Source organism: Brachionichthys hirsutus, chromosome 16 (genome assembly GCF_040956055.1).
Source record: "Brachionichthys hirsutus isolate HB-005 chromosome 16, CSIRO-AGI_Bhir_v1, whole genome shotgun sequence".
Lineage (NCBI taxonomy): Eukaryota > Metazoa > Chordata > Actinopteri > Lophiiformes > Brachionichthyidae > Brachionichthys > Brachionichthys hirsutus.
This window is the reverse complement of record NC_090912.1, coordinates 11,202,679-11,221,409: the sequence shown is the minus strand read 5'-3', so window position 1 is coordinate 11,221,409 and position 18,731 is coordinate 11,202,679. Positions and strand designations below refer to the sequence as shown.

The window sequence follows — 18,731 nt, the reverse complement described above, 5'->3', positions numbered from 1 at the left end:
TGCACCCCTACTGTTCATTGCTAGAATAAGAAAGTGAACTCACCCCCCCCCATTTTTTAAATAAAAAAATGTGCTCCATTTCTTGTAAGGTACATTTTTATTTTTGCCTCTTAATATTCTCTGCATGCCAGCCATGACACTTATAAGCTACTGAGCGTTTTGTGATGGGCGTGGCTTCTTTCTTCATTCCCAGATGAACTTCAGAGACAAGTCGCCGAGTCTTTCCTGAAGGAGTCGATCGACTCGTTCGCTTTGAGCGACGGTAAGGTAGTTCTTCCAGTCACCGATCTGACCTGTGAAGAAAAATACGACACCTGATACCTGTTCACACGTTTCTACACAGATGTTACAGTTACGTTACCTTTACGCATGAATACTCCCTTCATCATAATCTCTGGCAGAAACTGGTAGTTTGCTTTTGGATCCTCCTTCATGTTCTTGAATGTAGATTTCTCTACAACTTTCTCAACGTCTGCTTCACTCAGGTTTTTACCTAAGAAGGTGCAGATCTTTTTCACCGCTGTCTTCAGGTCCTACAAGAGAAATGGACTTGAAATACATGAGAATAATTTTTCTTTTTCTTTGAATTTAATTATCAAGACTTTTTTTTATTCATTAAATACATAATCTTACCAGGACCATGTCCTCGTAGGACAGGAAGAGGATGTTGTACTGGTCTCTCTTGGAATGCCAGTCTCTGATGTGGTCAAACCAGGACCCCGATCCCACTGTATGATGGAATATGATTCATGATGTGAAACAAACGGAAAAAATGCCTCCATGAATGTCGTTCAGCGTCACCAATAGAAACTAATTGACCTCCTAATCTCGTTGTATCTCTTAATCTCGTTGTATATTCGCTATGCAATCAAATAAAGGCTTTCTATTTCTAAATGGAAATCCTGCGCTTATTTCAAAATGTCATTGACATCTTGCCGAACCCGAAGTCGTCTTTGCAGCCTTGATGCTTGCCCGTCGGCCGTGCGTGGAGAGACAACATCGTTGAATGTTGAAGAATTCTGTTCAATTTGACATTTAGCACAATTGTCTTTGTTTGTTAACATAAATGCTGCAACGCTGTTTTCTATGAAGGCAAAGAAATATTTTGAGAACTTTCTGTGTCATCCTCCAGACTCTTTCTCACCGTTTCCTTGTAAATAATCCTCAAGAAAGTCCTCAAAGCTCTTTGGAGTCTCCAAATCACTGCAGATTTTACTGAAGTGGTAATAAGAGACGATGTTGTCCTTTGGATTCCTCATTACGTAGATAATCTGACATGGAAACAAACCAAATGTAGAACACTCGGCACGTCAATGAATACATTTCTCTCTTTCATGCCAAACCCTGTTTAAATGAATATTTTATTGATATCTCCATTCCTTGAGAACCAAAGGCCTCTTGCATGGACGGATCTCAAGTGCTATGGAACATACTGTTCCATGAAATACCTTCGCCTTCTTGTCTTTCAGCTGTGGAGGCATGAGATCTGCTATGAAATGACACGAGAACAATCTTGGCGAGGGCCTGTTCGGGTAACTTTCTTTAACCCACAAGTACTCCAGCCATGGCATCGTCTCCATGTTGTTCGGATATTTGTTCAGACCTCCGCCCAACTCACAGATGCTGATGATGATCTGCTGAGTCCAGATAGTTCCTGTGTGGAGACGTAAGCAGAGATAATGCACCTCGTCGGTCAATCTTTACCCAGAGGAGTCCGTTTCACTCACCTGATTTTGGATAAGTGACAAGAAATAGGTCACTGTCTCGAATTTCAAAGCTCTGAAGGGAATCGATGACCTCTGCAGATGTGAATCCCATCGGAAAGGTATAGTTTTTATACCTGCCGAGATGCTTACTGATCATCTCCATGTTACCTCTGGCTGCAAAAAAGTAAGAGAAGAACAGAAACAAGACAAACCCAACCCGCACAGTTTAAGTAGTTGGAATGTGGAATGAGGATATGCACATGATAGTAGGGGGGGTGGAACCTGGATTGCAGTTGACCTGAGAATGACGTAATCTCAAATGTAAATGTTGACTGAAACATTTAAGTATTTTATTTGAAGCTTCAAAAGGTATAAGGTTGTACACAGTGCTATGCAGGTTTGAATGAGAGTGCAAAGAATAAGAGGAAAACAGAGCTTCTGTAGGGGGGGGGTGCACCGATCTTTAAAAAGCCTGACCTGCCCATTCCCAGTTTGGCTGATTTCTTTTTTTTTTTTACATGACTGGCAGGAAGACCTTCAATGATACAATCTTGTTTCATTGAACGCAAACAATAGTTGTGCAACAGGTTACACCGCAAACACAGCATAATAGGGTGGGCGTGGCTTCTTTCTTCATTCCCAGATGAACTTCAGAGACAAGTCGCCGAGTCTTTCCTGAAGGAGTCGATCGACTCGTTCGCTTTGAGCGACGGTAAAGTAGTTCTTCCAGTCACCGATCTGACCTGTGAAGAAAAATACGACACCTGATACCTGTTCACACGTTTCTACACAGATGTTACAGTTACGTTACCTTTACGCATGAATACTCCCTTCATCAAAATCTCTGGCAGAAACTGGTAGTTTGCTTTTGGATCCTCCTTCATGTTCTTGAATGTAGATTTCTCTACAACTTTCTCAACGTCTGCTTCACTCAGGTTTTTACCTAAGAAGGTGCAGATCTTAGTTACGGCCGTCTTCAGGTCCTGCAAGACGAAGACAAAGAGCTTTATGGAATTAACTAATGAAACTGTAGATTAAGAATCTTTTTCCTTGAATAGTTTTTCAAATGATAATCTTACCCCAATCATGTCCTCGTAGGTCAGATAGAGGATGTCGTACCGGTCTCTCATTGATTTCCACTTTCTGATGTGGTCAAACCAGGAAGATGAAGCCACTGCATGATGGAATAATGTCATCAAAAACCGTTCAGAGGCAGACATGTAGATCAATACATCAATCATAAGTTTCTCACGTTCTCCCTTTAAGAAATGCTCAAAGAGGTCCTCAAAACTCTCAGGAGTATCAAATAAGCTGAAGATTTGACTGAAGTGGTAGGTAGAGACGATGACGTCCTTTGGATTCCTCATGACGTAGATAATCTGACATAGAAACAAACAACAATTTGACCATATTTTAATACTAGAAATGTGTATTAATGAGCGTGTAAGAAAGATGGCGTCTGGAAACCAAGTATACACCGTGTTATAACTCATTCATGGCACCATCAGGTGGAGGAAGGCCTCTCTGGCTCCCAGCGGCCTCCCAATGCAAGCAAGGCCAGACAGCCTGTCAGCGAATCAAACACCGGGGTGTGGGAGGACGACTGGGGGCGCTGTGATGAAGGGCTTTCAGTTGTCTCTAGTGACAATTAAACAAACCAGCACCAGGAAGGGACAGCAGAGTTTGGACCGGGTCACGTGCATGCATGGAGACGAGCTGCTGACCTGCGTGAGGGATGTTACTCGTGGTGGAAAGGAAACGAGTTAACACATCATCTGAGCGGAATATTAATCAGAAGACTCTGGGGTGGCAGAACCTAATCTGAATTATCGATGGAACTAAACTGAAAACCACCTGTTATACTTTCGTTGGATTTCCAGCCATGTCCGAGTTTAAGTTGACCAGGTGGGTCTCGACTGGGGATTATATATCATACCTGGATCGTCAGGATTCGCTGGACGTTGTTGCTCAGAAGAGACGCATCAGGAATGCGATGACTCGATTACGACATTGTGTTTGAAGACGATCAGGATTTCACTCATTTTGTGTTTGTTTTGTATGGAAACAATTTCCTGATTGCTTGAGCTTGGAAGGCAAATCCTTTGGGATCGGTGTGAGTGCTATTTAGTTGATGCTTTTATTTGCTTTAAAGGAAAATATTCAAATAATATTGTGGCGTGTATAAAATTAATCCAAACGCCACGGTGGGCTAAGTCGAAGCGGTTAAAACATTGACGACGCGCACGCAGTACGTTGCACAGGCCTTGACAGATTTATTCCGCTCCAGCTCGCAGAGAGAACGGTTTGAGGACTTACTTTGGCTGTTGTAATGGTTGACAGTAAATACCTCATTGCCAGTGCAATCTGCCGTTGTTTCCGTCGCATCTATCCTGCGTTATGATCATGCGGTCAACAAAAAGTTTCTCCCCACGCTCACCCCACCAGCATAACAAGGCCACACACACTGACACAGCGCAGGTGAGCGCACACAAATAAAGCCTCCACTCCAGCTGTGCCACGCCCCAATCACCGTGGCGTGGATGCGCACACACCCAGCACGCGCACACACCCAGCACGCGCACACACCCAGCGCGCGCACATTGGCTCTTACAAATAAGATACTGACCTTTGGCTTTTTATCCTCCAGTCCTGGAGGCATAAATTCTGGTGTGAGATGACAGGCAAAAAGCCGTGGAGATGGTCGTAGAGGGTAGTTGTCTCGGTTATTGATGTTCTCCAGCCACGGCATCTTCTCCATGTTGGTTGGATATTTACTCAGACCGCCATCAAACTCGTGGATGGAGATGATGATCTGCTGAGTCCATACAGTTCCTGTTTTTGGACATAAGAGACATTAAATCATGTGATGTGAGACTTTGATGCCAGCCTGAAAGTGTGTGTGTGTGTGTGTGTGCAGGAGAAGATTTTGTTTCACTGACCTGATTTTGGGTACGTGACAAGGAATACGTCACTGCCTCTGATTTCAAAGCTCTGGAGGGAGTCAAGGATTTCTGCCGATGTGAATTCCATCGGAAAAATATAGTTTTTATATCTGCCGAGATTCTTACTGATCCGTTCCATGTTGCCGCTGCTTTGTGCATGAACAAGGAGCGAAGGTTCCAGGAAGAGAAGCTGTCCAGAGGAAGCATATCCCAACTTTGGACTTTGATTTTTACAGTGGGGGTTGGAATCTTTATCTACAACCCCTGGCAAAAAAAAAAAAAGTATTGGAGGACGTCCATTCAGTTGTTTAATTTTGTAGAAAAAAAAGCAGATCACAGACATGCCACAAAACTGCAGTCATTTAAAACAGCAACTTTCTGGCTCTAAGGAACACTACAAGAAATCCAGAAAAGAAATTGTGGTAGTCAATAACGATTGCTTTTTTAGATCAAGAAGAGGGAAAAATTATGGAATATTTAATCTGATGCAGGTGTTATTTTTGGAAATGGATTTTACAGGGTGATTCCATAATTTTTCCCTCTGCTTGATCTAAAGAAGTAATTGTTATTGACTGCCACAATGGTTTTTGCTGGATTTCTTTTAGTGTGCTAGAAAACACTAGAGTCAAAGTCACCGATCTGCTAGAAATGTTTCTCTGAGCAAAAAGCTGCTTTTCTCCATTTCCTGTTGAACACTGCTGAGTTTGGTGAATTCTGCCTCTCTTCAATGGCCAGTAACTCCAGAACGGAAAACGGCAGGAAGACCGTTCGTCTTTCCCGATGAAAGAAGAGACTTTAATCTTTCATGTGGTAGGTTCGGTGTTTGCGTAGTCACAGTACATGATGTTCTGTAGGTCTTGAAATATAGAGCTGCCAACGGCTGGCACTGAATGAGTTAATGCCCTTCATCCGTCATGGCCGCGGTGTGTCATGACTCTGTAAACCTTCATGATGCATAAAGACATGTTTCATTTCGTGTTGCATTCACTGATGAACAAATTGGAGTTTATTTGAGCATTTTGATGCCGCTGATGTTTAATGATATGGTGGGCGTGGCTGTCAAATCAGTGTAAGTTTAGCGTTTCCCCATACAGACATCAAGCATGTTTAATTCATGTGTTCTGCACATTAACTATTGAATTAATAAGGATGTTCCAGCATCATAGGGTGGGCGTGGCTTCTCTCTTCACTCCCAGACGAACTTCAGAGACAGATCACCGAGTCTCTCCTGAAGGAGTCGATCGATTCTTTCACTCTGCGCTACAGTTAAGTAGTTCTTCCAATCGCCGATCTGACCTGGAATGAAAAAGAAATCATAATCAGACTAAATCTGTAATCTGTTCATATTTCTGTGCATTTTACATTTACATTCCGTTACCATTACGCATTAATTCTCCCTTCACTGATGTCAGAAACTGGTAGTTTGCTTTTGGATCCTCCTTCATGTTCTTGAATGTAGATTTCTCTACAACTTTCTCAACGTCTTCTTCACTCAGGTTTTTACCTAAGAAGGTGCAGATCTTAGTTACGGCTGTCTTCAGGTCCTACGAGTGAAACGGAAGAAACAAAAAGAGTTCAATTATAGTGAAGAATTAAATGTTAAAATAAGAGTTTGGGTTTTTTTTATTCAAAAAGTGCAAACTTGCATGAAAATGCTGAATAACAGGAAAGTAATTTCACCATGATCATGTCCTCGTAGGACAGGAAGAGGATGTTGTACTGGTCTCTCTTTGAATGCCAGTCTCTGATGTGGTCAAACCAGGACGATGCTCTAACTGTAAAATTGAATAATTAAAAATTATTTACAATTCAGTCATTTTCGACTTGTGCCAATATAATTGCTAGATGTTTTAATTATTTGGTGACCTGAGCCTTTACAGTTACATTCATAGATTCATTCATTACTTCAGAAGAATAATGATTCCTGCAGACTCTGAAAGGGTAAATAGGGATTTGTTTCTATTTTACATATCAGAATCTTAAAGTTACTCACCATTTCCCTTCAGATAGTCCTCAAAAAAGTGCTCAAAGCTCTTTGGAGTGTCGTAGAACTGGTGTATTTGGCTGAAGTGGTAATAAGAGACCATGTTGTCCTTTGGATTCCTCGTCACGTAGATAACCTGACATGGAAAACGAACAACCATCAGCCTGTAGTTCAACCATTAGAAACTCTCCTCCACAACAAACTCCACCAGACTCCGACCTTTGACTTCTTGTCCTTCAGTCCTGGAGGCACGAGATCTGGAATCAGGTGAGAGCATAAGAGTCGTGGAGAAGGTCGGAGAGAATAAGGCTCTCGACCCTGCACGTTCTCCAGCCACGGCATCGTCTCCATGTTGTTTGGATATTCCTTCAGACCTCCACCCAACTCACAGACGGAGATGATGATCTGCTGAGTCCAGATAGTCCCTGTGTGGAGACGTCACACTTAATCTATGAATCTGTCTGAATATTAGCGTGAAGGACAATCCGCTGCTGCGTTTGTCTCACTGACCTGACTTTGGATAAGTGACCAGGAATATGTCGCTGTCTCTGACTTCAAAGGTCTGCAGTGAGTCGATGTACTCTGGAGTCGCCCGTGCGTTGATGAAGTTGGAGTTTTTATACCTGTGGATATGTTCGCTGATCTTTTCCATGTTTCTTCTTCCTCGGTGAGATGAGCGGTGACAAGACAAGAGAAGAACGACACAGCTCACTGGTTTTGTGGCTTAAGCACAGAGAATTGTTTGTACATGATTATGTCTGTTTGTAGGCTGGATTAAACACACGCAACACACACACACAAGCACCGTATTCCTGAAACAACGAATGGGTTTCATTTTTACTATTGATAATCCATTTATGCACTAAAACAAATGCATCCGTTTCAAACGGTGCAGCGGTGAAACCTCGGACGGACGGTGGAGGAAGAACAACCTGGGAGGGGATGGGTCACAAGTCTGTCCTCGCCAGAGTCCTCGTCTTCACTGTGGTCTGGTGGGGAAACAGTACCGGAGACAACAACCAGTAAACTGACAAGGAGGGCCGGCTCCGTGATTGGCCGTGAGCAGCAGGCGTCATGGACAACTCGTCCAACAGCTTTTCTTACTGTTAGACCTGGAGGTGTCATTTAGGTCCCTTAGTTAGTGTGCAGACGTAACGTTCTTGTTGATCTGGCCTAGATGCATGTTAAATAACGGACTCCACCCAAAATGTTTTGGCTCAAGGCATAAGTGATTATCTCATTGCAAACTAGAAAACGACAATCAGAGATTGCAGACCCCGCCTCCAAAAGACGATTGGCTCTTGTGAGACAGTAAACAGGGCTTCCGGATCAGAGGAGCCAAACCTGCTCTAGCTTGCTGCTCCGGAACGTACTACAAGACTCCTTCTGGACTCTTTTTCCCATCATGCCATTCGTGTCCCTCCCTCTTAAAGTGGCAGTTTACAGCACAGGCAAAATTCCAGATGTAAAAATAATTCTAGAATCTGGATCCAGATCCGGATCAACGCCATTCTCGGGGAGGACCGAGCCACGGACAGAGTTTTTGAGTTATGCGCGTGGACAGACAAACAAACAAACAGACAAACAGACAAACAAAGAGACAAACGGACCCAATTGCAATACCCTCGCCTCCCCTTCGGCGAGGGTAAAAATGTGTCTATCAAGTCAAATCCATTTTTAGAGAATAACCTGACGTCAAGGTCGGAGAGAATAAGACCGTCGACCCTGCATGTTCTCCGACCACGGTGTCAGTTCACGATTATTTGGATAATCGTGAACTGACGCCACCCTTGGGGGGCAGTATTGTAAAAAGAGGATTTACCCATGTTTGTCTTAATCGGAGGGTGTAATCAGGTTGTTGTTTGAGCTCCCTCTAGTGTTGTGGCTGTGGGTGTCACTAAATCTTTGAGCGTGTTTATTGTCAATGAGGGTTCACAGACTTGGATGTTTTCTTGGTGAAGTCGTGTAACAGTAACGACTAAGATACAAAAAACATATAAGTACAGACACATAAAAAAACAGCAGCATCAGGAGTGGACACACAGACGTGTATTAGCATATTAGTATTAGAAATACTGCATGTACCAGTGAGGTTATATTGATTTTACAGGAAAGAGAGAGCGTGCTCTTTCTTTGAACATCTCCCACGCAGTCTCTACAGCCTCTCATTGACTGACCGCACCTCCTTACCTCGCCACACCACCGACGGCACAGGTCACCACGCTGGCCTCTGATGGCCCCTCTTCCTCCTCAGGGACCTCGCCATCACCGGTCCTCATCGTCAGCTCCCCCTGCTGCCCAAACCCTGTAATATCCACCATTATCTCCAACCAGAGAACTTCAGCACGTGCTTCATCTCGCCCCTCTGCTGCCCATCAGGGCAAATTGATCCAAATCCCTCGGATACCTCCTCCACCTTCTGCTCCTCAATCCACACCTATAACCTGTGGTCTTTTAAATGAGGACGTGACAATCAGTTCTATGAATGCACCTTGGTTTGGGGAGGATGGATCACAACGGACTCCAAGGAGGCGTGACCAGGTAGCTGCTCCTGAACAGAATGTAAACAAGACACGAGTAAACTCAGCGATCACGAAGAACCGTAAGTGGAAAGTCTTTCAGACTGTAAATCATTCAAGAACAGTTTGGGATCCTATAATGAAGCCAAAGGGTCTTTTAGGAGGGCATTTGAACATACACAGCATTAAATCTAAAAGTGAGCAGGTGCATCATCTTTTACTGGACTCTAACTTAGACTACCTTTGTTTGTCTGAGACCTGGCTCCAGGAATCGACCCCTTCAGCAGCTCTTAATGTACCTAATTTTAACATTTACAGGAGAGACAGGGTGAGCTCAAAGGGAGGCGGCGTTATGATCTACGTCAAAGATTGTATTCAGTGTCAGGAAATAGAATGGTCAAACGGCAAAGAATTAGAGTGCATTGGCATAAATATAGTTTTGTCACAACAAATGTCCTTTGCTCTTATACTGATCTACCGCCCTCCCTCATCAAAGAGTAATTTCTATGAGAAATTTGAGAACTTACTTAGAGAATGTAATTTAAACAAAGAAGTAGTTATTATGGGAGATTTTAATATTAATTGGGAGGACAAAAAAATCTCGAAAAAACCTTAAACAGATTACAGATCAATTTGACCTGGTGCAGCTAGTCAGTGGACCTGCAAGAATAACCAATTCTTCGATTGCACAAATTGATTTAGTATTTTGCAATCGACCGGATAGGATTCCTAAATCATTGAACATGTTAACTGGCATGTCTGACCATAACTTCATTATTGTTGTCAGGAAACTAACAAATAAGAGATTTAATCCATTAATAAAAAAACATGAATCATTCGGTATTCCTAAAAATAAAATGGAGACATTAACAGATACTATTCTACATACTGAATGGGATGACATTTTGCGGGGGATAGACCTGGAAGAAGACAGCAATGCTTTCTCAAAAAGCTTAGAGAACACTATTATAAACCATACTTGTAAATAGAAATAGGAAAAATAACGTCCCTTGGATAAATGCTGATATCTTAAAAATAATGAAAGAAAGGGACAGTGCCTTAAAAAAGTCACTCAGAACTAAATTTAGCCATGACAGGTATATTTTTGTTATGCTGAGGAACAAAGTGATCAATAAAATTAGACAAGCAAAGGCAGATTATTTCATAACTATAATTGAAAAAGCAAGAGGTAATAGTAAAATTGTCTGGAAACATTTGAAATATTTAACAGGAAATCACAATAAAGTCAAGGAATTGATTGAACTTAAAATAAATGGAAAAATCATAAATAATCCGGCTGAAATTACAGAGGTTCTCAACCATTACTTTGTTGACTCTGTGTCCACAATTGCTCAATGTTTTCCTGTTGGCAAAACAAATATCAGTACACTAAGCACAAATGAACCAGCATTCAGTATAAGAAATGTTAGTGAAATGGAGGTTAGGACAATTATTCAATCGTTAAAAACGTCAAGAGCAAAGGATGTCTTTGGTATGGACACAGTTATGCTCAAAGAGCTCAGTTCATCTATACTTAATCCATTAACCTAAACTATTAACCTTTCAATCACTCAGGGAAAATTTCCAAGTGTTTGGAAAGAGAGAGTTGTTACTCCTATATTTAAAGGTGGAAATCCTCTGCTGCCTAGCAACTATATGCCTATTAGCATAATCGCGACACTGTCAAAGGTGGTAGAGAAATTGGTAGCAGAACAATGCAATTTGGCTTTAGGGCCAAATATTCGACTGAAACGGCAAACTGTTTTTTCATTGAAAGGATCAAATCTTTAATGGATAAAAGTGGCGTTGTCGGAGCGATATTTCTTGACTTGAAAAAGGCGTTTGATACTGTCAATCACAGAATCCTCCTGTCTAAACTGTCTACCTTTAATTTTTCACTGCGCACACTTGGATGGTTAGGATTATATCTGTTAAACCGTTCTCAGTGTGTTCGACTACAAAACCATCAATCAGCTGTTCTATGTCAGTCTACAGGTGTTCCTCAAGGTTCTGTGCTGGGACCATTGCTGTTTTCTTTATATGTTAATAATTTACCTTTTGTTTGTCCTGACATCGACATACAAATGTATGCTGATGATACTGTTATTTATGTTTATGGTAGCAGTACAACACAAGTTGCTGAAGAACTCACAGACATCGTGGTTCATGTAACAACTTGGCTGAAGCAGTGCTGTTTGCAATTAAATTTGTCAAAAACGGTCTGCATGTTTTTCTCAGACAAAGTGCTCTGGTGCTGACCCAGATGTCTTTGTTTTGGGGGAAAGGCTGCAGATTGTTTCCGAATACAAGTACCTCGGAGTCCTTATAGATTCACAACTTAATTTAAAAAAACAGGTTAAAAAGGTGGTAGAGGTCGAGGCGGTGGCGCAGTGGTAAGCACTGTTGCCTCACAGCAAGATGGTCGTGGGTTCGTCTCCGGCTTGTGGCCATTCTGTGAGGAGTTTGCACGTTCTCCCCGTGTCTGCGTGGGTTCTCTCCGGGTTCTCCGGCTTCCTCCCACCACCAAAAACATGCAGCCTAGGCGGATTGGTGACACTAAATTGTCCGTAGGTGTGAGTGTGTGTGTGGCTGGTTGTCTGTCTCTGTGTTGCCCTGCGATGAACTGGCGGCTTGTCCAGGATGTACCCCGCCTCTCGCCCATTGACTGCTGGGATTGGCTCCAGCTTGGCCCGCGACCCGATGACGGAATAAGCGGTTGGCAAATGAAAAAAAAAACAGGTTAAAAAGGTCTGTAATAGAGTTAAACTCTGTCTCTCAAATTTTAGATTCACTAGAGATTACGTGTCGCTGACGTATATGCACTCAATGATTCTTCCTCATATCACTTCCTGCTTAACAACTTGGTCGCAGGCCAATCCCACTACTCTAATACCTCTACAGTCTCTGTACAAACAAACACTTAAAATACTGGACAAAAAACCAGCACATTTTCATCACTGCCCGATATTACATAAATACAAATTGTTAAACTGGGAAAATTTGATTAAATATATAAATTCATGTCTGATGTATAAAATTATTAATGGTTTAACATTTCCTCCGCTTGAACAGTTTGTGGATGTAAGAACTGCCACACATCGAGTCTCTAGAGGTGCTGCAAGAGGGGACTGCGTTATCCCACTAAGGAAAAGCACATTTGGTCAATCTGCCTTTTCCTTTAAAGCGGCACACGAGTGGAATTCTGTCCCAGTGATGGTCAGAAATCTAGAGAGCTGTAATGTGTTTAAATTTAAACTTAAGGAATGGCTCATTAGCACACAGTTCTGTCACCACTGAAAGAAACAGCTGTTTTATTTGTTGTTGTTTATTGTCACCTGTTGTTTTATGGTTTTAGTTGTTTAATAAATTTTAAGTTAATAGACATTATGTTTTAGAGTTACTCGAAATTGTTTTATTTGATATAGTTTTTAATTATGTTGTTATTTTATATCTGTATTTTTATTAATTTTATTTCATATGTGTATATATTTGGGGGCCTTGGAATCTATGTCCAGGGACAACAGATGTAAAATAGCCTTTTGGCTAATTCTGGCGCATTCACAGAAATGTTTATTAATGTGCACTGTCCCTGTTAAATAAACGAATAAATAAAATAAATAAAAAATAAATGACACAAAGCTGTTTTTCTCCCCTGCCGTCAGAGTGAACACAGGAACTAGTCAGAGAGAATAAAACTACCCCTCCGATATTTCTCCGACTCAATGTCTATGTGGGCGGTTTGTGTCATTGCACCGGAGGAATATGTGTACATATTGACCACAATGAGATCAATCATTAAGGTAATTATTAGTGACTTACTCAAAGGCACCTCGGCACTGCCCTGGAGGTAGTGTGGAACCTGCACCAGCAACCCTCTGGTCCCAAACCCACTCCTGTCCCCGTAAAGGCCTGATTCACACTCTGTCCTCTGACCCGATGCAGAGATGAGTCTGCTACTAGGACTCTGTGTGGCTTTAATCTGGGCTCTAATCTGACCTTGTGATTTCTGAGGCTGGTGACTCGGATGAACTTTTCCCCTCAGCAGCAGAGGTGACCCTTGGTCTTCCGTTCCTGGGGCGGGGCCCGTCGTTTTTACAGTCATGGAACTATTGCGTGCACACTTTGAATCTTTGCCCTCGTGCAACCAGCCTGAATCTGCTTTTCACCACATTAAAGAACAGACAGCTCGGAGACTCAGATGCCTATTTAAACCACGACAGACGTTGAACCAGCAGGCATTAAGCGTTTTTATCAATGAATTGTTTTGAAGTGTCCACGCAATGAGACAAACAAAATCCATCTCGTTCTGAAACGCCTTCCCAAACAGACAGTTCTTTTTCACAGTTCATCGTGGTCGTCCGTCCTCATCCCGCCGTAGTCCGTGATGGTGCTGGTCTTCACGTAGTCCATGTTAGCGAGCAGCTCGGAGAGCGTCAGCTGGCCGTCCTGACATGCAGAGCACGGGAAAAGGGAAATACAGTTTGCACATTCGCCATTTATTGTAAAAAGGTCTTTGTGATGTTCCGGTTTCGTGCGCTGCCAGAACCAGAACATTCTAATTCTCTGCATCTCCGTGGGATTCTGCTGCTTCCCTTCAACGATCGACTTTGCAGCCAAATAGATGGAGATTATTTTTAAGGGTCGCGAATGACAAGTCGTACAAGTCCAGCTCCCAAATCCAGATTTGAGCCTCAAATCAAATTCCTCCAATTCCAAATTCAGTTGATTTGGGCATTGGAATTGTCAGAGTTCCTGCCCCCCCCCCCAAACATTAATACTGGTGTGTTTTCATTCAAGGGGCAGCACGGTTGGGCGTGGCTGACTGACCGGACAAACCTTTTTGAACGCCCTTCTGTCTGCGTCGCTCGGGGCTCCTTTGCTGCTTCCATCACTCCGACAGATCAGAATGCTTTTGTCAATAATGTGTTTTAAAGTTGATGCTGCTCCACATTCTCCACACACACACACTCTGACAAGGAGTGAGTGTGTGTGTGTGTGACATGGTTGGAGTGTCCTACAACACACACGCTGTGTTTCTGTAACTTCGGTAATGTCGAAGGCTTTTATGAAATATTGTTTTTACATTCGCTTCAGAACTCATAGAAAAGAGAAACGTCGTACAAACTCATTCTGGTTTTTAATTTAGCAGTTAGACGAGTGCCCTGGATAACATTCAAACTCGTAGATAAAAAACTTTATTTGAAATTCAAACCTATAACCCCCCCCCAGAATGAATCCTTTCCCCTCTTTTCATGCTTTCTATCTCTGCGGCTTGTTTTCTGCAGACACATCGAGCCACGTTGTTCTGGAATCCGCTCAAAGCTCGTCGTTCACCTTCGTTGTAACTTTCGTTTAAACACTTGTATACTATTTAAACTGAGTAATGTGTGGCGATACGCATCATTTAACTTAAAGCGTCAACGAGCGCCGCCTGTATCCGTCTGTACGGGGGGGTCAGGGCGTCTCTGACGGCGTCCCATCGCGAGCCCCAAACCTCGAACCTTTCCTACTAGTGTTGCTCTGAGGCCGGGTCAAAGTTCATCGTGCCTCTTTGTTAAATCTTCCCCGTAATTGGTCACTTGACTTCCCACAAACATGCTCCAGTTGGCCAGAATCTCCTTCTTGGTTATTTTCTCGTCCTGCCGTTCAATCCATCCGATCGATTCCGCCCAACATCGGTTTATGATTGAAAAGGAAGACAAGGAGGGGAAAGGGGGGAGGGGGGGTGGGGGGGTGAAAGACGTTAGCGAGAGAAGGAGAGAGCTTGTTAATAATTAATGCAGAATCACAGAGCAGCGATGCTACTGCTAACCAGAATGATCAGGATGATGATAATAACGACTTTACGCGCCACGTCTGTCCGGCTATGGGGGGGGGGGGGGTTGTTCGCTCTCCCACTGCTTTTCTGGTTCTTTTTACCATCGTCTGGTCTATTATTGATACTTTGGAGGATGGTCATCAGGAACACACATTAAAATGGTTGCTCTGACAGCGCGGCATCACGAAGGCCTCGGGTTCCAGCGCCGCTACTCTACCTTGTCGGCGTCCGTCTCGTGGATCAGGTGTTTGGCTTCGGTGTGAGCGTGGTCGACCTCTCCTGGCAAAATCCAGGTGGCCACCTCAGCAGCATCCAGGTAGCCATCCTGGAACACAAGCCAGAGCGCCGCTGATCAGGAGGCAGAAACGAACGTCCCGATGGCGCCGCCTGGCCGGAGTCACAGCCGATGAAGGCGGGTCGGTCCAGACCCGGAGCTCCCAGAGAGACATGGACTAACGGTTATTATCGTGTTATAGCAGCCTTACTAACATTTCATTTTGTCCTGGAGGTCAGTCGGACATTTGACAAAGTCAGAACTGTTGGACGGCGCCTGGATTGAGTCGCACACGGTGCAGTATTGATGAGGAAGCCGGAACCAATCGATCGGCCCAACTCTGAGCGGCGTTTAGTTTACCTTGTTCGAGTCTCGGAACTCTGAGAAATGTTTCTTTTCTGTTTGGACCCAGTCGGGCTCACCGTCTTCACCCTCCTCCACGTACATATCGCCTGCGGAGCAGCAGAACTTCAGTGGCGCCACGGCCCCCGGAGGATTAGGAATGAAACGAGGGCACCTACCGATGTATTCATCCATGCCGATCAGGCCGTCCCCATCCTTATCAATATCTTCCATGGTTTCCTAAGTGAGAAAATGAATGAGCGCGAGGTGTTACGTTATCGACGTGGTGATTTCAGCCGCACGAACAAGAAGAGCGCCGCTGATTCGCCGTTGCACAGCCGGCGGAGCCTACCTGCACCACCAAGTCCTTCATGTAATCGAACTCCTCGGGGTGAAGGAAGGCGGTGAACTCCTGGCGTGTGGCGATGCCGTCCCCGTCTCGGTCCGCCTTTTTGAAGCGCCGTTCATCCCTGGTGAGCATGGACTTGTACGTAGCCTTATCTTCAACGTCGTCAAACTCCTCATCTGAAACGGAGGCGCAGGTTTCAGCGTGTCCCCCAGACAGAGTCTGTTCAAAGCCACCCGAGGACCCGGGATCTCTAGGTCACGTGTGTCAAACTCAAGGCCCGGGGGCCAACCGTGGCCCTCCATGTCATTTTCTGTGGCCCCCGAGAGCTGTGTGCAGACATTTGTTTTTGTAAAATGCTGCTTCTGTCACATGTTCTTAACAGCCCACATTTGTTGGTTGTTCTGCAGTTCTGCTCCTCTCAACTGTGACAAAAGAGTTTTGAACAAAGTTAATGCCATAACTTGTGTTGGATGATATTTGTCTTTGTTTATTATTTAATATTATTAACTTGAATAAGTTTGATTATTGATCGATGGAGTCGTGTGGTTTTCTTAACCTGATCAATTGAAAGGATTTATGTTATAATAACAGCAATAATATATGGAGCTCAGGATCAGCACTGGACAGCTCCATAGGTAGCCGGCTACATATGGAGCTGTCCAGTGCTGATCCTGAAATGACGTCTTTTCCGTGGCATTGACTCGGGGAATGTTCTTTATCTTTCCCACTTTGGTTGTTTTTTTGGTTTCTGCATGTCCATGACAAGACAAGGTGGTGGCTTTTTGGTTTTGCTTTGATTTTGTATCGATTATCTTTGTTCCTGCGTGATGATTGCATTTGAATGGAACTTTTCCACATTATTAGATGTTAATTTATTCCCATCACAAACTTTGGTTCATACTTGTGATTTTTCTCATTTACAGTTTGGCTTTATCTCTAACAATTTTTAAGTTACAACCTTTAAAAAAGTGACATAAAAACTGAATATTTTATTGTAATTACTAAAGAGTTTAAAAATAAAGTTATTTAACAGCATGTTAAGGAGTAGTTACATTTATTTTACATTAGATTACATTACATTTAGTTACATTTTTACTGTGTTACGGTTTACATTTGGCCTTTGGAGGGCAAACATAATGCTAATGTGGCCCTTGGAGAACATGAGTTTGACCCCCCTGCTGCTGGTTGTCCCCTGGGCGTCCCTCCAGGTAGTCCTGATGCATGATGTATGTAATACACACTCGGGTATAAGAACTAGTTATTGGTTAGGTTACAGTACTTTGGATACTTTAAAGTAAGATGCTAAATGATGCTAACTGAATGGAGCACGGTTCACGTGGTCTCGTCGATGAATGGATGAATGAAAGGATGAATGACTGAACTAATGGTGGATGGATGAATGGATGGATGGATGACTGGATGGCTGGATGACTGAATGGATGGATGGATGACTGAATGAATGGATGAATGACTGAATGAATGGGTGGATGGATGGATGAATAGCTGAATGAATGGTTGGATGACTGAATGAATGGATGGATGAATGGATGAATGAATGAATGGCTGAATGAATGGTTGGATGACTGAATGAATGGATGGATGATTGAATGAATGGATGGATGTACGAATGGGTGCTTGAATGAATGGATGAATGATGGAAGCAGTCTTCGTTGAACAAGCCCGACTGTAGCTAAACCCTCGGCTCAGTGTTTTACCCAGGTCTCATTGATAAAGAATGAATGAATGGATGGATGACTGAATGAATGGATGGATGTATGAATGGGTGCTTGAATGGATGACTGAATGAATGGATGGATGTATGAATGGGTGGTTGAATGGATGTAGCTAAACCCTCGGCCCAGCGTTTTACCCAGGTAGAAGCCGTAGGTTGTGTTCTTGTACTCCTGCCAGGCGATCTTGTCGTCTTTGTTCTTGTCGTAGTCGCTCCAGTGTTTGTTCACGTTCTCCTCGATGTACTTCCTCTGCCGGTGTTTGATCCAGTCGTGCAGCTCCGCATGGCTGACGTAGCCACTCTTGTCGGTGTCAATGCGGTCCACGATCTTTCTGTAGGTGCAGATCGGGCAGGTTTATGGATGACACTGTTTTTTCCCTACATCCTTTCAGACCTGCAGCCCCCGAAAGGAATTAAATCCACAGTAAAAAACAATGTTTTAAATAAATATAACACACAAGTGAAAATATGAAGACGGTTGTTGTAAATAAACACTCAAACCTACGCTAATTTATCTTTGCTCTCCTCTGGGGTCAGCTGGTCAAAGGTCTTCGCCTCCTCCTTGCCAAGGAAGGCTTCGTGGTCGTACTGGAAGCCGTGGTCGTCGTCGTGGACGTGATCGCTCAAATCGCCATGGCGATGGACTCGCTTCTCCTGCGCAGGTACAGCAACGGCTACGGCAGCCAGGGTACAAACTGATGCCAGCAGCTTCAGCAGCCTCATGATCGACCGGTCCGTGTGTAAAAGTAGAAAACAGGATATCCTGAGGAAGAAATAAAAGCATCAAGTAGCAGGACCTAATGGAGCAGCTTAGAGTTACAAAACAAACCCGGGTAGAACTTAGAGCGCCTCCCAGTGGTCAAAGTAATGGAGCACAGTTCCCACGTCCCTCAGCTTCATCTGATCTACAATGACTTGTTCTTCTAAATACTTTAACTCTTAATGAGGCTGAAGTTCAGGCCTACTAACTAAACATTTGCATTATTTACATTTAAATCAATCGATTGGTATTTTATATTAACTTGTATGAAACTATTTTAACTCGTGCATACTTATACTGCACCG

The 18,731-nt window shown here is 43.4% G+C and overlaps 4 protein-coding genes across 4 annotated transcripts; all 4 read right to left on the bottom strand.

Annotated features, from left to right (window-relative positions):
• Positions 1 to 183: 183 nt before the first annotated feature.
• LOC137905718 (amine sulfotransferase-like) lies at positions 184 to 1,869 on the bottom strand. The gene is made up of 6 exons (XM_068749970.1): positions 1,728 to 1,869; positions 1,449 to 1,654; positions 1,145 to 1,271; positions 634 to 728; positions 357 to 533; positions 184 to 288 (listed from the first exon to the last, which is right to left on the bottom strand). Exons 1-6 carry the CDS (start codon positions 1,867 to 1,869, stop codon positions 184 to 186), a joined length of 852 nt encoding a protein of 283 aa, XP_068606071.1.
• Positions 1,870 to 2,339: 470 nt separating this feature from the next.
• On the bottom strand, positions 2,340 to 4,787 carry LOC137905736 (amine sulfotransferase-like). Its single transcript, XM_068749988.1, has 6 exons — positions 4,646 to 4,787; positions 4,333 to 4,538; positions 2,959 to 3,085; positions 2,786 to 2,880; positions 2,518 to 2,689; positions 2,340 to 2,449 (listed from the first exon to the last, which is right to left on the bottom strand). Exons 1-6 carry the CDS (start codon positions 4,785 to 4,787, stop codon positions 2,340 to 2,342), a joined length of 852 nt encoding a protein of 283 aa, XP_068606089.1.
• Positions 4,788 to 5,834: 1,047 nt separating this feature from the next.
• Positions 5,835 to 7,563, bottom strand: LOC137905728 (amine sulfotransferase-like). The gene is made up of 7 exons (XM_068749980.1): positions 7,537 to 7,563; positions 7,143 to 7,291; positions 6,852 to 7,057; positions 6,642 to 6,768; positions 6,329 to 6,423; positions 6,027 to 6,192; positions 5,835 to 5,944 (listed from the first exon to the last, which is right to left on the bottom strand). The coding sequence occupies exons 2-7, from the start codon at positions 7,282 to 7,284 to the stop codon at positions 5,835 to 5,837; spliced, it is 846 nt and encodes a 281-aa protein (XP_068606081.1). The 5' UTR covers positions 7,285 to 7,291; positions 7,537 to 7,563.
• Positions 7,564 to 14,216: 6,653 nt separating this feature from the next.
• rcn3 (reticulocalbin 3, EF-hand calcium binding domain) lies at positions 14,217 to 18,459 on the bottom strand. The gene is made up of 7 exons (XM_068749889.1): positions 18,172 to 18,459; positions 17,805 to 17,998; positions 15,938 to 16,110; positions 15,765 to 15,825; positions 15,604 to 15,695; positions 15,187 to 15,294; positions 14,217 to 14,790 (listed from the first exon to the last, which is right to left on the bottom strand). Exons 1-7 carry the CDS (start codon positions 18,387 to 18,389, stop codon positions 14,683 to 14,685), a joined length of 954 nt encoding a protein of 317 aa, XP_068605990.1. The 5' UTR covers positions 18,390 to 18,459; the 3' UTR covers positions 14,217 to 14,682.
• Between the last annotated feature and the right edge of the window lie 272 nt (positions 18,460 to 18,731).

Excerpts from the sequence above, each read along its gene's own strand:
- rcn3 (XM_068749889.1), bottom strand. The coding sequence starts at position 18,389 with ATGAGGCTGCTGAAGCTGCTGGCATCAGTTTGTACCCTGGCTGCCGTA. Across the intron at positions 17,999-18,171 it reads GAGAGCAAAGATAAATTAGC|AAAGATCGTGGACCGCATTG; the intron begins GTAGGTTTGAGT and ends CTGCACCTACAG. Across the intron at positions 16,111-17,804 it reads AACCTACGGCTTCTACCTGG|ATGAGGAGTTTGACGACGTT; the intron begins GTAAAACGCTGG and ends CCTCCGTTTCAG.
- LOC137905736 (XM_068749988.1), bottom strand. The coding sequence starts at position 4,787 with ATGGAACGGATCAGTAAGAATCTCGGCAGATATAAAAACTATATTTTT. Across the intron at positions 4,539-4,645 it reads TGTCACGTACCCAAAATCAG|GAACTGTATGGACTCAGCAG; the intron begins GTCAGTGAAACA and ends GTCCAAAAACAG. Across the intron at positions 2,450-2,517 it reads GGGAGTATTCATGCGTAAAG|GTCAGATCGGTGACTGGAAG; the intron begins GTAACGTAACTG and ends TTTTCTTCACAG.
- LOC137905728 (XM_068749980.1), bottom strand. The coding sequence starts at position 7,284 with ATGGAAAAGATCAGCGAACATATCCACAGGTATAAAAACTCCAACTTC. Across the intron at positions 6,769-6,851 it reads TGAAGGACAAGAAGTCAAAG|GTTATCTACGTGACGAGGAA; the intron begins GTCGGAGTCTGG and ends TTTCCATGTCAG. Across the intron at positions 6,193-6,328 it reads CCTACGAGGACATGATCATG|GACCTGAAGACAGCCGTAAC; the intron begins GTGAAATTACTT and ends TTTCACTCGTAG.
- LOC137905718 (XM_068749970.1), bottom strand. The coding sequence starts at position 1,869 with ATGGAGATGATCAGTAAGCATCTCGGCAGGTATAAAAACTATACCTTT. Across the intron at positions 1,272-1,448 it reads TGAAAGACAAGAAGGCGAAG|ATTATCTACGTAATGAGGAA; the intron begins GTATTTCATGGA and ends TTTCCATGTCAG. Across the intron at positions 534-633 it reads CCTACGAGGACATGGTCCTG|GACCTGAAGACAGCGGTGAA; the intron begins GTAAGATTATGT and ends TTTCTCTTGTAG.